The sequence below is a fragment of the Cygnus atratus genome, chromosome 3 (genome assembly GCF_013377495.2).
Source record: "Cygnus atratus isolate AKBS03 ecotype Queensland, Australia chromosome 3, CAtr_DNAZoo_HiC_assembly, whole genome shotgun sequence".
Taxonomy (NCBI): domain Eukaryota; kingdom Metazoa; phylum Chordata; class Aves; order Anseriformes; family Anatidae; genus Cygnus; species Cygnus atratus.
In genome coordinates this window covers 41,046,836-41,064,836 of record NC_066364.1, presented here as the reverse complement: position 1 = coordinate 41,064,836, position 18,001 = coordinate 41,046,836, and the positions used below count along the sequence as shown (strand labels likewise).

The 18,001-nt window shown below is 36.6% G+C and overlaps 1 protein-coding gene across 16 annotated transcripts in view; it reads left to right on the top strand.

Annotated features, from left to right (window-relative positions):
* Nucleotides 1-18,001, top strand: part of EPHA7 (EPH receptor A7) — a 164,158-nt gene that overhangs the window by 43,962 nt on the left and 102,195 nt on the right. For 15 of the 16 annotated variants that reach the window (XM_050709688.1, XM_035559509.2, XM_035559507.2 and 12 more), the window contains exons 4-5: nucleotides 11,601-11,756; nucleotides 12,628-12,963. In XM_050709688.1, coding sequence (XP_050565645.1) covers nucleotides 11,601-11,756; nucleotides 12,628-12,963 — 492 coding nt within the window. Of the gene's footprint in view, nucleotides 1-11,600; nucleotides 11,757-12,627; nucleotides 12,964-15,317; nucleotides 17,300-18,001 lie in introns of those variants that run through there. The other variant, XM_035559514.2, reaches the window with a different exon arrangement.

Sequence of the window (18,001 nt, the reverse complement as noted above, 5' to 3'; positions counted from 1 at the left end):
TGCCTTTTTTTTATTATTCTTCATTAAAGTGGAGCTGTGTGTTTGTAATCTCTTAATACACTGATACTCTAATCTTTAGATGAAGAGGTTAAATCCATTTTTATTTTGAAAGATTATAGCTAAATACTTACAGGGAGAGTTTAAATTCATGGTATGTGAACTGATAAAAATATTGCTGGCTTCTGTGAACCTGGAAGGGAATCTATTCTTAAAGAAATTAGAGTGTATGTTTTGCTTCCTTTTTAGAAGTATTTCTATTTCTTCCTCCTCCAAGCGAAATGTAACTGGGGATAACAGTTACTTTGTTTGTATAAATGTTCCTCCATAAGCATCACAGTGCATGTGCATGCATATGGGCATGATAATTTTTTCTGAGTAAGACAGTCAACATTAAATGTTAGAATATCTGAGACCAGCATATGCAACTAAAGTTATTTTTAGATTCAGTAGCACGGTTGTGCAGAAGTGGAGTTTTTTGCTCTTGAGGTTTCTTAGAAGCTGGTCTTTTGTTTGGATGGATTTGTCTGCTCTATAGTGATAGCCGTGAGGAATGTGTTACAGAAACCTGTGAAAAATTTCTGCTGGATTCAGGCCTGGAATGGTAATGGTAGGTCACTGTCCAAAGGAAACAAAAACGTGTTATTAAGTTATTTTAATTTAATTTGAATTGGAAAGCTTATGGAGATGTCTGCTTCTGTTCTATTTTATGAATAAGCTCTCTAGATTTATTTCTTGCCAGCCAATTATTAAGCACCATTACAGTTAAATTGAATTAAACATCTCCATCAAGTTGGTTGTGTCAAAGCTTCAGAAAATGTACAGCAACAAATCTATTTCCCCCACTTCCTTTACAGATAACTTTATCCTTAACCATATACTTTAGGTTCCGCCCAAAAACTTCAGTTATTTCATATGGGACAAAAAGGTTCTATGAAATGATTTCAGATTATTCTTAGGCCTTTATAGGAAATTCTCCCATTATATTTGTAACTGGATAGTTGTTGTAAGACAGGATTTTGGGGCATCAGGAGGGAGTCCTCTGTGTGAGGAGGGAATTGATGGCATAAAGGCAGACAGAATGAGCAAACATGGCACTGTTTTCTCCCTGTAAGTATAAGAAACTACTCAGGTTGTATTTTTACTAACTTTACATTTTATTAATACCTCAATAAAGCATTGCTGCTGAAAGAAGGGGTTCTATCATTTCTCAGCCCCCTGCTCCTGTGCTATGCCTTCACAGACATTTAGTGGCTATAGACTAAACTAGAATGAGGAGCCAATATAACAACATGAAGTTATTTTTATAGTAGTATGTCAGAAGGTTTTGTAAAAAAGGCTGTAGTGACATATGAACTATCGTGCCTGTACAGTAAAGTATTTTTTACGTTTTGCATAAGTATATTGCTATTGGGGAACTCTTTTGTCAGTGTAGTTGCATCTACATTGTATTTTGGACATCCAGCCTTTGAGCAGCTCAGAGTGTCTGAGTGTACACACTTTTAGGAGTCAAGTGCTAAGTGAACTTCATGGACTCCTGCAAAGGAAAATTTGGCCTGAAAACCATCTGCTGAACAGAGCCACTACTGTTCCACCCACAATTGCCCACGGTTGGGATCAGGCAGGCAGGCAGGTTTGCATGTCCTGGAAAGTTGCAGAGGGGCAGGTCCAGCCTGAAGGTAGCCTTGCTGCATGCATCCACTCCTCCTTGGGCTGTGTATCCTTTATGGCTGTGGGATTTGTACATCAGGTAACAGCTCTGAAGGATGAGAGGCAGGTTGGAAGTTTCATCCATGTCTCTTTGGTCAGACCTTATAGACATGATGGACAAAATCTTAATCCTGTTTCCAGTCTTCTCCTGATAATTTAGAAGCAGCTCTCCCCCCCCAAAAAAAAAAAAAGTTATCACAAGTCTTCCCTTCACCAGTTAATGTTTTTTTCTCATGGAATTTTCAAAGTGTTGCTCCCAGAAAGGTAGAAAATGTGCAACCAGGGTCTTAGCAAATATTGTGGAATGGCTTTTGTGGGAACTGCTGAAAAATACTGTGACCTCTTGATCAGTCGTCTAGCAGCTGAACTGTCAAGACTGTAACTGTTCATTTAGTAGAGGAGATGACTGTCTTTGGGGGCTTAATAGGCATTAGAGAAGGTCGTGTCAGGGGACAAGTCCACTGCTTCTTAGGGAAGGTTATTGTCTCATAGTTCCAGCAGTGCTGTGTAGTGATGTAGCTCTTTAGAGTAGGACAGTCTTTTTTTTTTTCTTCATTTGAGTGAAGACAGTGATGCCAGAAGATTCTTAAATGATGGAGTTGTTTAAAAAAATGAGGAAAAAGCGAAAAAAATGCAGGTCCTATCTAGTAAGCAGTACCTCAGATTCTGCTGTACATACCTTTATAAAGGTTTTTTTTTGTTTGTTTGTTTTCATGAAATCCTCTTTACTTCATTGGAAGTTTAGATGAGGTGACAGTGGGAATCCTGTTGGCTTTAAATTAAAGATTTTTTGCAGATTATTTTAATTTTGCAAGTGATTTATCAATTATTGTGTCTTACTGTATTTTTGTTTTGAAAACAAGCAAGACTGAAACAAAAACTCAGAATTTCATTATTTTCATTACTGCTTGGAGCTCTTTGTGATGTGTTTTGTTCTCTGTAGGAAACAACAGGGAACCTTCCCCAGGACATGTTTGCAGTCAAAAAGTCTGAATGTGAATTAAGCAACTCAAATAATTAATTTGTGTATGTTCTGACAAGGTATGGTTGTACAGAATCTGTCCGATGGCAGAGGAGTTGGGGGGTAGTATTGCACTGCAAGAAGAGAACAGTGTATAAAGCAAGCTAGCTTGTAGACTATTAGGAATTGTTTGGTGTTTCATTGTTTGAGCTACACCCAAACAGTAGGTAAGCTAAAAAATTAAAGAAAAAGCTCGTTTTCTCACCAGTATTTTTTCCCTTTCTTATGACTGTTAGAATTGAATTTTATACAAGCTAAAAGACATTAACAGAGGTTTGCTATATTTTTAGCATGATTTTTTCATACATCTGTTTAGAAATGAAAGTAGTAATTTCAGTGAAGTTTGCATAGCTGATTTCTTTTTGTTGAAGTAATGTGTTTTCTGGTGATGCATGTAAGTGATGTGCTATTCCCCTAAGTTAATCGTATAACTTTCCTATGAGAATACCCTTACTTCCATAACATAAGTTTCAGTAATAATTGCTATTCTTAGATTTACTGAATAGTCACTGTAATTTTAACCATGTATTTTTTAATGAAAATATTAATTAAAAAGTTCATAACTATATATTACCAAGTCAAAGATGAAAAAAATCCCCCAAACTAACCTCCCCCCAAATAAACAAAAAAGACAACAAAAAACAAAGATGCAGAAGTTATTAATAAAACAAGTTCATTTTTCCATTAATTCTCCAATTGGTTGAGAACCTTCTGATGAAGATGGATAAAATTTCTGCTGCTGACCAAACTGCAGTCATGCATTCATTTTTATGATGAATTTACATAATGTCCTGCAAAGTGTGGAGTCTTTAGTCTCCCAATCTGGATAATTGGTTGAGCTGTCACTTAACTCAGTGCAAAAGCTACTTCAGCACCTTGCAAGACTAATCTTGGGGGTGGGGATGGAGGAAGAGAAGGAGGAAAAAAAAAAGAAAAGAATGAAAAGGAAAGCCAAGGTATCATCCTTTCATTTCTCTAACCCACCTTTCACATTTGAATTCTGTGTTCCATAATGGAGTTCCAATCTGTCTGTGGTTTTGTATGTTTGTATCTCTCAAGTTAGTTTTCCCAAAATGTGGGAGTGGCTTTGTATTTGTGTTTTCCAGGAAAGTTAATGAGAGGCAAATACTCAAATCCTTGCAAACTCTGAAAATGTAGAGAAACATTGTGTCATAGCCTCAGGACACAATGTTCAGTATAGCTACCCACTTATTATTTCTGATCAAAACTGCATTACAGTTTCTTTAGTTGCCATTTAAATGTAGTCTTTTATATACTTAGAATCTCTACAATCTAAATAATTTTGCTGTTACAGTATAGTGAGATTGGGTATTCTTTGATTTGTGGACTATGTACTTCAGCCTGATTGCTTTGTCCTTGTGTGTAAATTAGCCAGCAAACCACCATAGAATAGTTCTTTGTGCCTATAAAATTTCTTTGCAACTAGGTAGGTTAAATAGGCGCACGTGATGACATACTCAGTAATTTTTGAAGCAGATTTGTAGGGAGGTAGAGGTTTCATTTTGTCTGGTGAAAAAAATGTGGGTAAGTTACTATTACATAGCAAGCATCCTATTTTGGGATCTTTATTGTGTGAACAGAAGTATGTGAACATCTCTCAGAAGACATCAGCAGGACTTTAGACAACAAGGGCATGTTAGGCTTGGGGAATGAATACAAGGTCTGAGAGATTCCTGACAGGCAACAGCAAACATTCGGTGGATGATGGTATGCAGCCACAGGACAGCCCTATTTAGATATGTCATTCACACTATAGCTGAGGCACCATTAAGAGTCTTGAGTTTACTCTGGCTAAACCATACAACATAATTCCTCAGTTCAAACATGAATAATCTTTAGATGCTATTGCAGTTTAAACATCAAGCTAAAATAAACATCTTTTTCAGCTAGACATTTATCATTGCATAGTAGTTAGACAAATAAAATACTACAGTCTGAGATCCTTATAAAACAATATATATTAGGTGCCAGGGAAGGCATAACAGATGCCATCTCTGACTATAAAAGTAATTTACAGTTTCAAACATAGTCATGACTTGAATGTACACAAATTAGTGGAAAAGGGGATCAGAGGTTATAAAGTCTCCTTTTGTAACTGGATTTCTTATGTCTACTATTTCACATTGAAATCCACATTTGGGAATTATTTTATAATGGTCTGCTTTCAGTTTATCTAAACTTTTCAGATATGTTGGCTTAAAAGGACCTGTGGCTGATGTTGTGATCTATCAGCCAAGTATGTCATAAGAGAGCAACACCCACCAAACATTTTTCTTTCAAAATTTTATTTTTGATACTGTGGAATATTAAGCATTTTGCATTGCTGGTGTCTGCCATGCCAAATTGTCATATGTTTGTAGCAGGTTAATACAGAATGGGGTTGACAAATCTTGCTATACTCACTACCCCATGTTGTTTTCATCCTCCTTGTCTGCTGCTCATTTTCATTGTGAAAAACCCTAATATATCAGTGACAGGAGGTCTGGATTTGTGGCCGACTGTTCTAATTACTCCCACTGAGGCACTGTCAATAGGATTAAAATAAAGATTCCGGACCTGTCCATCGTAGATGAGGTCAGCAACACTAGCAGTGGGAGTACTGTTTCTGCAAGCTGTGCTTTCAGTCCTGAGTTATGGAACCATAGACATTAATATGAAGCAAATATTTGAAAGCTCCAGTGGAGAAAGACCAGCCTTTTTTCTGCATTAGCTAAAATATCCATCTGTAATAAATAATCTAACAGCATCCATCTATGTCCTGACTATACACGTATGTATATTAATTTTCAAATGTATCAGAGCCCCAGAGAGTTTCAATTACAGAACAATCCATTTTGCATTTTATAATTAATAAAGTCTTTGCAGCTGCATAACTTCATCCAGGAAACATCTGCACAAACTCCTTGTGTATACATAATTTCTGTGAAAAGGGGGGTTAGCTGAATTGTCTTTAATGTTCGCAGGCATGGGGAGGGTATAAATGTAGGGAGCTGATTAAGATAACACAAAACAAATCACAAGAATGGAAGTTTATAACCACGCAGTTGTAAAACAAACTCTAGCCATTGCCTGTAAGAAAAAATGCAATGTGTAGGACCACTTTTACATATAGTCAACTTATTCAATTGAACAGGAAGAATGCCTGAGCTCTCCTGAGGTGTGCAGTCATTTTGCCATGTTTCTGGGTAGGACAAGGGGAGAACGCCAACTTCATAAGATGTTGAAACTCTGTGATTACATCTTTGCCATCCTTTGATGTTGACTTTGAAAAATTTATCAGGTTTAAAATTTTAGTTTCACCTTCTTCTGTGTGCATAAAACTATGGCATGTAGGCCACTAGAATTTACTTATGACAGCAAACGCAGTGAGTGGTGAGCAAACCAGAATAAACAGACAAGCTATCTAACTCTGGTAACACAGTGTCATCTTTATTTTTCTCCCATTGTGCCAGTCTACTTTTTATAACGGTATCAAACAGTAGTTAGTGCAGTCAGCTCCTTGCAACTCATTATGTTTCCTTATTTTCATGTAAACTAAAAAATTATAATCAAAAGCCATGTTCAATCAAGTGTCTAACATGCTGAAACAATTTTATGCCCTTTAAGTCTTCAGTTGATATGCAAACTGCAAGCCTTGCACTTCTCTTACAAATTGAGATTTCTTTATTTGTTTGTAGTATTGTTGTAGCAAATAAGTTTCTTGACTAATGTAACACTACAACTGTTTACTATTTCTTCTTTGTTTATAGAAACACCAGTTGTTACATGTCATTCTTAGCCCTTACAGTATTTCCATCATCCCTCCCAATTTAAGTCCCCTAGCTCTCCTAGAAGCAAAATGAATCTCCATAGTGTTTATAGTGAATAGGTTACATAAAAAATGAGCAGTATTTAACATGTCCTTTTTTTTCCTTTTTCCTGTCCCACAAGTGGGACTCCAGAATGCTGTTTGCTGCTCTCCACAGCTGCCTTTATTCTCTCTTCTTGGGAATTTCTTGGATTTTTTTAAATTTTCTTTTATAAATATGAAAAGAAAAATATACATTATTTGGTCTCTGCCAGGCCACTAAAGCATGTGATGAGCTCACAGCAGAGAAGTTGCTATTTTTCTACATAAGCTGCAGTCAGCACCTCTAGTTACAATGGCTAATGCCTTGGTATGCCACAGAGGTGGCATCGTAGTTCTCAGTAGTGTGTGTTTACATCTCAGTATTTACTTGTGGTTTTGCACTATTCCATTATTTACAGTATTTATATAAGTCCTTAAATGACTCCAAAACACTTTGTCTCAAAATGTTTGTAATTACACTGACTGCAATGGCATATGCTAAATGCATCTTTGAATGGGTATCCTGCACTGGCACTGCAACCTTGCCCAGCCAGATCCCGCTGTCACGATACACCACTGTTACGGCTGAGTGCAACTTGATGTAGAAGAAGAAAGCACTTTGGTACAAGCCAAGAAATATTGTTAGTATCATCTTCACTAGGGTCTTTCATCATATGCAGACATAATAGTGTAGGTCTTTATCTAAGGCTTTTAGACAAGAAAGTTTAAATATGAAATGACAATGCCCTGCTCAGTTTCAAACCTCAGCTCTGCGGTGAAGGAGTCTCTTTCTCCATCTGGGGGCATTTCACATAATCTTTGTATTTTGTGGTGGAACTCTGCCAGCTTCTGAACAGAAGAAATCTCTTTGCTTTGTAGAGAAGGTGGGAAGATTTGCTCTGAGGAGCAGCCGTGGCTGTCGCAGGCAAATAAAGAAGTCTAAGATGCTGCGTACTCCTGGGAGGTCATGGTTGATCAGTCCCTAGCAGCTGTGAGGCTAAGATAGTAAGCAAAAATTGTGACTTGTCTGAGGTACAACTCCCTCTTCTATGTATTGTTGGTTTTGTAATACATGGGGAAATAATTAGCAGCTACATTTTGAAGACTGTTTTACATTAGACCAGTAGGTTTTATTCTGCCTCTGTGCTGTCAGTAAAGTGCGACTGCTTATGGTTTGAAACTGTTTCCTGGAATGGGTAAGACTTTGGAGCAGGTGTTTGAACAAAATAGGAGCTTCAGCTGGGGAAAGCTGTAAATTACCAGCTGAAAATGACACACCACACTGAATGGAAGTAAATTTCTTTTGTGCTGGCATTCATTCCCTCCCCCCCCACGCACCTTTTCCAGTAACCCAGAAGCCCTTCAGTAACAAAACCACTCCTGGATCTTACCTTGCTTGGGTTCGCATCTGAACCAGAGTTCGCATTTTACTTAGACCAGCACTAGCAAGGATTATGGCTACACCTCCACAGTTCTGCCTCACCAGGTACAAATGACAGCATATCTCCCATCATTGCTTGATATACAAGATAGACTCTCTTTATAGGGAAGAAGTGCTGCTGCTGAGTGCTCTCCTGCACCAGTGAATTGAAATGTTAAAATGAATGTGATCGTATACAATTTGAGTTACCTCAAATTTTTCAATGAGATTCTTTTCTGAAACAGTACACACCTTTTATTTTTAGATTTATTACCTTTAATTTGCATGTACAAAATTCCAAGTAATGTTTGCCTAATTATTATTATTCTTTTTACAATTAACATTTGTTTAATGTTGCTCATGGAGGTAGTGGCGGATGTTATACCACCTATCCTTATAATCTTAAAAATATTATGTAAAGAAATAAATTGGGTCAAATTAAGTGGATTTAAAATGGATTAGAGCAAACCAATGTATTTAAATTATTTATTATATGAAAAAAAAAATCACCATGAGAATTTGGCAAAATAGGACAAAAGGAAAAAAAATAAAGTTGCAAAAATATTTTAGAGCAGTTCTTTCCAACCTTTGATCTGTAATAGATCCCTGGCAAGTCATCACACCTTGGTCAGTGGTCCATGCAACAGTCTGTCTTGGTAGAGTTTTCAGTTGTAAATTCCTTGGCAAGGACAATGATATATGTTAAAAACAGGTGAAGATTCATCGCACCCTCATTTATGAGCAATAGAAGTAGTCTACTACTAGGCTGAACATTTGTTTGTGATAAATTTCAACTTGTGAAGCAAAATGGGAAAATAATTTAGTTGTATTCCTCCAATGAGTGCTTTTAATTATGATGTATACTCTTGCATACCCTCCTTTCTAAAGAGCTATAAAGTTTCTTAAAAGCTTTTTAAAAGCACTCTTTTTGTACTGTTAACAGTTTCAGTGCTGGAGTACTCTGCCCCTCACGTTTATGGGTGTATGAGTTGAAGGAATGGTTACTAAATGTCATCAGATAAGCCTCCTGTTAGAAAAAGAATAATGGAATCATAGCATGGTTCGACTGCCTGAACCTGCCGCCTCTGGTGTGCTGTGCGGGAGAATAAATGGCTTTCAGTCATGCAAACTAGTTGCAGACATTCAAATCCTTTGAACTCTAATAAGAAATGCACACTTACTTTAAATAGTAAGTGACTAAGCATATAAATGTCTTGATCAAGCCAACAAAAAAAAAAAAAAAAAGGATGGGAGTTCTATTTACGTTTTGTTATTTCTGTCTGAAATCTCTATTTTACTCTGTGTCTTTGCTTTGTAATGTTCCCTGCTGAGAAGGACAGACTGGAAACACAGTAGGGATCTTTGCCTTTTAAGTTGCTCTTTGCTTTTGCAGAGGGCTGTGTGCTGTAAGACCCAGTGTATTTGTCCAGTGTTTTGCTCAGCATGAGAGGAGCCTGACTATTTAAGAAAGGCAGGAAACTATTATTTGGTAATTTTAGCTACATTTCAATTGCAAGTACTGAAAGAGCAGATGGAAGTTTAAATATGTGTCTTAAAGTACATGAATACAAATAAGTTCAGCTTTTGTGCTTTTTGACTCTGATTGGGAAATTTGAAACTATCTTGAATGAAGGATCAAAAGGCTAATTCTGAGTTAAATTTGCCACAATTATGATTTCACTGGTTATGTTTATCTGAAGTGCTTCTCTAAGATTCTTTGTCTCCTTTTCTTAATGTTATATGTAACAGCTACTGTGATAGAATCAAACCATAGCATGTTTTACAAGCAAAGCTTGATTTTTTTTAATGCAAACCCATGCCCCTTTGTCAAAGTCAAAAGGATACATGCTTTACATGCTAATTTTCTCTGCCAGGTAATTTAGCTTCCATTCACTGTTTTTTTTTCCAGCATGACAAACTAAATGATATGGCAATTTCTGTCCTTAAGGCATGTTTTTTCTTTAGAAAGGTAATATATTGATAGAGAGTAGTACAGAGTCAGAATTTCCTTTTATCTTAGAATGGTGTGATCCAGTGTTGTTTTAACTAATTCATCAACTTTAATCTGTTATTATCTTACCTCCAAGTTTTTCTCTCAGTTGCCTAAGATTCAACAGATTAACAAGGGTCATGTGGCCACAACTACACTGTGAGTCTAGTCCAAATGCTACTAAAGTAAAAGACACTCTTCATCGACTTCAGCGAGATTTAGATAAAGCTCATTGTTTTCTTGCTCTTTTTATCACTGCAGTACCCGACAACTGAAATAACTCTTCTAAATATCAGTGTCTTCAGATACTTTGCATTTCTGTTCTGAGAAAACATCCAAGCAAATATGAATATAACCAAAGTAAATTCTCTCTCTGAATTCAGAATGACTATTTAACTAGCTTTAATATTTTGATACGCAATGCTAAGTTTCACCCACAGTCCATTTTCTTTACATAGAAGTGGAGGCTTAGAAGAAGGTTAGACTGTCTATGAGGGATGGAAAAAAAAAAGAACTTGAATAAAATAATATGGTTGAAAAAGCTTCTGTTTTATTAGAAAGTTCTGGAAGACTTTTGTGATCAGTTTTTCATGTTGGCAGTGCTTGTAAGTGTGCCCATAATCTCAACGCTGAAATAAAGTCTTAATTTGTTTCCAGTTTGAACATTGTGTGATCTCCATTTCCTTTTTCGTTCTCCCCTAATGCCCACGTAGTTAAGCACTTCTGAAGCTGGCTTTCTAAATTGCATTCATCTGCATGAGAGTGTTGTTATAGGCATGTTTTATGGATGTTTCTGCTTTGGGAACTGTGACAATAGCTGATAAAAATATTTCTAAATACAAGTTTTGGAACGCATCACATTTTTACTTTCATAGGTTCACAGCCCACAACACAAAATATGAAATGAACTTGCATGCATGTTTCCAGTTATCCACCGTCTAATTTTTCCTTGGAGGTTTTGTTAAATTCATTTGATCCTAGTTTTTTATCTGTGAAACTGGAAAAAAAAATGTGATTGTGCAGCTTATGATGTCTGCCCTCCCACTCTTTCTGCTTGTTCTATACCAGTGTTGCCTGTCCAACAAGTGTTCACACCTCATTCTTTCCTGGGAATCAGGGTTTGCTAGTGGTTTACAGCTTCTTTGGGTTTCTCAGATCAGGGAAGAGTAACCTTTGCTCCATTAATTCCAAATCAGCTGGTTCAGATACCAGAAATATTTTAGTAGCCTTAAAGAAGAGCTTCTTCAGACATTTTTCCCTTGTTTAGGACTACTGTGGGCAATCAGTTGTTTCAAACCATTATTGTACTCTTCTTCGGTGAAAAATTATGCCCGTTATATTTCTGTGGCCTTCTGTGTTAAAACATTGTGCTGCCAACTGCTGAGGTATTCGTAGCGTATGCTTGCATTCATAAAAATGCCACAAAATCGTTAATAGCACCAACTGAAGAAAAAGAAATTGTGAATGTATCTTGACTTTGCCACTGTAATAGAGTGGGTAGTTGAGGTGTTCTCAGCAACGTGTACTGCATATGACAAGGACAGAAAAAAAAAAAAAATCAGAATAGTGGTCTGTGCAAATCTAAATCTTAATTTGTTTTGTTCTGCCTTAGCTTGTGGCCGTGGGTTCTACAAATCATCTTCACAAGATCTGCAGTGCTCCCGCTGCCCTACTCACAGCTTTTCTGACAAGGAAGGATCTTCAAGATGCGACTGTGAAGATAGCTATTACAGAGCACCTTCTGATCCACCATATGTCGCATGCACAAGTGAGTCAGTCATGAATTTAATAGTAAAGGACATTGCTTAACTAACCAGGTGCAGTCATTTGTAGCTGGTAGTTTTGGATGACTTTTCCTATATTTGAAAGGTATATTTACTACAGTAAATGAAATTGAAAGGCAGAGGGGAAAAAAAGAAAGTTGACAGTGAATATGGAATCAGTATAAATGTAATTTTCACATTTGCTTGATATAACATTGGAAAACATTGCATGTTGGGTAAACGTGTAACTCATTGTAATAGCATACAGGCATGGTTTTCCCATGGCTTTAAAATTGTTGCAGACAATATGCTTTATGTGATATAATACCAAAAAAGAGTAACATGAAAAGTAACCTGTGTGGATTTGAGCTTTGATTGAACTGTAATTGGATCTGGCTTAACCTTCCAACTGCAAATAGACTAGCCTGCACAGATTGGTGGTTCAAATAGTGGAAGTCTCCTAAATCCAAAGCAGCGCCAGATACCTATAAATCACATCAGAGCTCATAACAAAGAACTAGATGAAGTTGGTTCTGTATGTTTAGAAGAAAGGAACAAATCCTACACTAGGAAAACTATAAAAGGCAACCTTTAAGGTACATTAACCAATCTTTTTAATTGCACAGAAGAGAAACATCTCAAGTCAGTTGCAGTAAATACACAGACAATGGTTAGCCTGATGCCTTAATGGAAAATAAATAAAGCTCTTGCCAAGTGAGTTCAAGGAAGCTTTTATACAGCTTGTAGTAAAAAGTAATGAAATGTTTATGTGAAGAAAAATGCTTCAACTATTTTCTGTCTTAGTAATTAGAATGCTAGCTGCATGTCCCATGGTGGTTCTGTGCATGATGCTGGACTTTTTTGTGTGTTACACAGGACCTCCATCTGCACCACAGAACCTCATTTTCAATATCAACCAGACTACTGTGAGTTTGGAGTGGAGTCCTCCTGCTGACAATGGGGGAAGAAATGATGTGACCTACCGCATTTTGTGCAAGAGGTGCAGCTGGGAGCAGGGCGAATGTGTTCCCTGTGGGAGTAACATTGGATATATGCCCCAGCAAACTGGATTAGTAGATAATTATGTCACTGTCATGGACCTGCTAGCTCATGCTAACTACACATTTGAAGTTGAAGCTGTGAACGGGGTTTCTGACTTAAGTCGTTCCCAGAGGCTTTTTGCAGCTGTTAGTATTACCACCGGTCAAGCAGGTAAGTTTTCATCACTTATGAATCTCAACACTAAGAGAAATTGGGAACACACAAACTGCAGATGCAGTAAATCAGGAGCATGTTTGGTGTGTTCTGGCTCACTAGTTTTTTCACCTTGCCAACTAGTTAATTTGAGTTTATACCATTTCATGATAATCTGTGCTGTTTATTGGCCTCAGGAATTACTTCAGAAAGCAACATGAAAGACTCAAAGAAGACATATAGCTTTATTATTATTATTATGCAACATTTTTTTCTTATGTCATTGTAAGTCATTCCCTAGTATTTGAAGAAAAAGTAGATGCAACAGTCTTATGCAGGCTTCATTTCTGAATCTTTTAAACCTATATAGGAGTCCTGGGTCACTGGAAGATGTTTTGGATGACTGATAGTTTTTTTGGTGTTCATGTTTTCTCTCAGGATTACATTTCTAATTTATCTTATATTTCCAGATATTTGATTATGAGATTCAGTGAGAATGTGATGATTATTCTTTGTTTCTTCTACTTATCATAATCTGACAGGTGAAATGTCAGGGAAAATAAAATCAAACTAGCGTATCACCCCAGGGGGATAAGGGCTTTAGTTTTCTGCATGCTGAGTTCTCTGATTTGGGATTTTGAAATGATAGGTTGCTTCTTCTTAAAAATCATAGGCCTCTGGATCTACTGTAGTTCACTGTAGGTTCTAAGAGAGGATATTAAAACTAAACTTTTGTCTCTTTTTTATCTTAAACCGAACATTAATTGCAAGATCTTGCTTCTAAAGAAATGCCTTAAAAGAAAACATGAGCTGAATAACTGATGTTTGCTATAAGAACAGCGGACCAATGTTTAGAAGGATATTTCATAGTTACATCTGGGGCAAAATTTTTATTGTGATCAACCTATTCTTTTTTTTAACCATATATAATTTCTCGTAGAATTGTTCCCTTACAGTAATGCTTGGCACTAAGGACAAGCTTACCATACACAGACAATGAACAAACAAGGAAAGATGTAGTTATTTAGCTACTTTAAAGATGGTCACTTAAAAAAAAAAAAAAAAGTACAAGAAATTTGCTTCAATTCACATTCCCCACTCCTCACCCACAAACCTAGGATATTTTATGTATTTGTTAAAGTTATTCCGGAATATTTATGGGTTATTTAACTTCCCCATAGTGCTTACGTGCATACCAAATCCACATTTCATATGATTTTGGAACCATCTCTGTGACTGAAAGGATTGCTCTCTGTGTTCGTTCAGTTCTTGAGGTTTCTGATGAGTTTTTGAGTACAGAGAACTTACCCTGAAACTATTCTTATTCCAAAGATTATAGTATTTTAGCATCTTGACTCTTCATCTTTAAAATAATTCTCTGTAATTCTTCAAATGTACACAGGTGGACAGTGTTCTGCTCTCTGCAGATGTCTGTACAGCTCTACTACATAAAGAGGATTTGGACTTTTTCCTATTTAGCTAAATCAAATAGGCTTTACTTCATGTTCTTTGATGAGTCAGTGGCACACAGTATACAGGAAGAGACAGTATCATTCAGTGACTGGTATCACATCTTGGGAAAATGAAGTCCTATTCAGAACTTCGGTGTGTTACCCCCAAGAAAATTCACTATAGTTTATTCCCCTGAGGTCTCATAGTCACAGATGCATAAGGTTTTTAAGGCAGGAGACATGATATTGTTATCCTGTGTTATGTTATACATGAGCTATATGATTTTACAAAATGATCCTTACGTCAAGTCCAGAGATGTTAGTGAAACTATAACTTGCATAAGACATCGAAATTGGACCTAGTGATTTCAAGTAATGGAAAGACATTCACCCACCTAGACAAGTTGTATAAGAACATGCAGCAGGACACCTGACCCTGTTCGCCCTGTTCTCTCCAATTTGCTGTGGGATTATGCACAGGCAAGCATTTCCCAATGCTGCAGAGTCCGAACACTGTCACTGTTGAGAAAAAGGGTCCTCGTACAGCTGAAGCTTTGTCTATTTAGCACTTCTGAATATCAGAATTTAAATGCTTCCAGTTAGGCATATAAAAGAAACATACATAAGAAACGTGTTTTGAAAAAAATGGCTTTAAGTTCTCTTTGTTAGTTTTCTCTATCTCTATAAAGAAGATAACCCTTATCTTTCTTCATTAAGTACTTTGAGATTTTCTGATTTAAAGTGCCATATATATATGCCACATATATAAAAGTGCCTATTTCACCTGAATTACAAAATTCATGTTAAAGAAAATACAGTCTTTCAGAACAAATGCATTCACAAAAAGGAAAGACTTCTTTTACATTATTTTTTGTAACAGCATGTTGTGGATCCTAATACGGATTTCTTTGGTTTCTCAAGGAGGAAAATATTTTAGGTGGAACAGATTGATGACTATAATTGAACAGAAAGAGACTGGTTGCTCAAAGGAGACTGTTATGCTTCAGTGCTTCTATTTTATTTTACCACAGAGAGAAGGAAAATGTTGGATTTATTTATAGTCAAGTAAACTAGAGTTCATGCACCTCTCATTTGTTACTATGTGACTGTTCAATAGTTTTGGCAAAAATGACTTTTTCTATGCCCATATTGCTTTTTATGTGTGTAAATGTGTCTAACTAAACCTTCTTCACATGTTATTATGCTAGCACAATAGGTGGCTATATATAATTACTAGGTTCACCAGTTGCAGAGACTTGCAGTGAGATTTTCCCTTTGTAGTTTTGTTTTAATTGAATTGATGCTTTCTGGTCATATTCACAACGTTCAAATAATTTTGTAATGATAATAGGATATTATTGATAAAAGAATGGGGTTATGGGATATATCCAGTGTTTTTTCACCTACATATAACAAACTTCTGATGTGACAAAGGGAACAAGTCACAGAAAAGAACCAGATGGTTGATAAAAACAACAAGAACAACAAAAACCACCTATTTGTATTTGTAAAAATAACATAACAAAATGACTACAAGTAGGAAGGTAGCATTTCACATTGCTCACATACATAAATATGACCTACCACTATTCATTTCCCTGTGTTAAAGTCTTTGTGACTAGGCTATCAGTTGTCATATGGCATATTTTTATGCCGCAGCCAAGAACCGTGAGGCTTTTTGTTTCACTTTGTTTTGTATTTTTTTTGGTTTTTGTTTGTTTTGTTGTTGCTGTTTTGTTTTTTAGACAAAAGCGTAAAAAAAATGAGCAAGAATCAGGGCAAAAGATTAAGTGCCCTAAGTCCCCAAGGAGTAAACCGTCTTATTTCATATCTTGCCCATCCAGCATCATATAAAGAACACAGGATGTCATCCCAGTAATGCAGCTGGTCTATGTGAACCCCTGCATCCTTATAGAATTCAGATTTAAAAGTGACCAAGCCCTAGTTACAACAGGGAGATGTACTGAAGAGCTGCAGCTGGCAAACAGCTGACAAACACAACCTTTGCAAGCTTATTGAATGGTTGTTTACGGAAGATAAAATTTGCCACTTCCCTGCTAGGATATTCATCTTCAGGTGGTACTGGAAGTTCCTTTTGATCTGTCAAATTTATTTCCAAATTTCACAGTTCTTCCATAAAACGCTCGAAAGTCTAATGGAAATGTGTAGGTTTCACAACAAATGAATATTTGTCAGATCTTGGCACTCACACTTGTAAATACTGAAAAAATGTTTCAGTAATAATTGTATAATTTTTCTCTTGACACATTTGCAAAGATAATACATTTTTAAAACTATCTTTCTACATCTTTTCCTCTGAAAACTGAATAGACAATGGACTGGTCTCTGGTAAGGGGTGATATTCATCCATCCTACCCTGATTCTGTAAAAGATTAAGATGGGTTTGATGAACCTTGTCATTCAGCAGGGTCTGAGAAAATTTAAACCATACTGAGTCAGTTTGAATTGTCTTTATTTGAAAGAATTGTCTTTACTAGAAAGAAAAAAACATATCAAAGCATACCCAAGGAGACACTCATCATGTCTTATTACTGTAACCAAACATGACAAACAAAAGTTAAAATGTCTGCTCCTAAGCCTGCTCTCTGTCCTTATGCAGGGAACAGTTTCTAATGCTTGCTTCTTCACAGCAAGAGAAAAGTCCCCCACAGCACTGTTAGCTCATGCTGCCCATTCAGATGCACTTAATGCTGACAACTTGAAATGGTTAGAAAAATGGATTCATTCCATAATTGAAGCATAGTCTTTAGTCTTAAGATCACTGTTTTTAGTAACAACTTATTTTGTATATGCTGATTTCCTTTCCCTTTTTTTGACCTCTTAGAGTTCATATTTTCTGGCCTTTCCCTACAAGAAGCAGATCCCAAATCTCACACATGTACAAAACAAAACAAAACAAGAAACCAAACAAGACACCTGAATCTTTCAAAGTTGCATTATCCCAACAACTTGAAGAGAAAAACATCACCTGCTATAAAATCACACCTATTAGCAGGAGTACAAGTGATTTATATGGCAAGAAGAAATGAATGAAAGCATGTGATGGGTTCTGCTTTTCTTAGGTACTTCAAAAGTCTTTCTGAACAGGAGAGATGCTTTGAATTTCCCCGTACTCAGATTATCCTTTGCTCATTGCTGCTCATCATTTTTCTCTTCTTTGCTTCTGTATTCATTTTCCTCAGCTCTCAATTATCTCTACTCATTTTTGAAAGTCTCCTCTGTCATAGTCTCCACACTGTTGACCATCTGTTTGCTTGCTGTTCCCTGTCAGTCTCACTTAAGCTTGACTTTTCTTTAGCCATGTGCTAAAGCAGAGGCAGCAATCAAGATTTATGCCTGTGGTTTTCCCGGTCACTTTGACCTCACTGTTCAGTGCTAGTCTCACTTTTCTCCTTTCCCCAGACCGTTGTAGTGTCTGCCCATTCTGTCTCCATGTTGTTTTAATCTACTTTCATCTATGCCTTCCATCCAATGATCATGTCTGGAGGTACATGATGGCTTATTATAAATAGCTTCAGTGTTCAACTGAACACTGTTGGTATGTTTTCCCATTTCAGTGGACTACCTTTGGCTTCAGGTTTCAT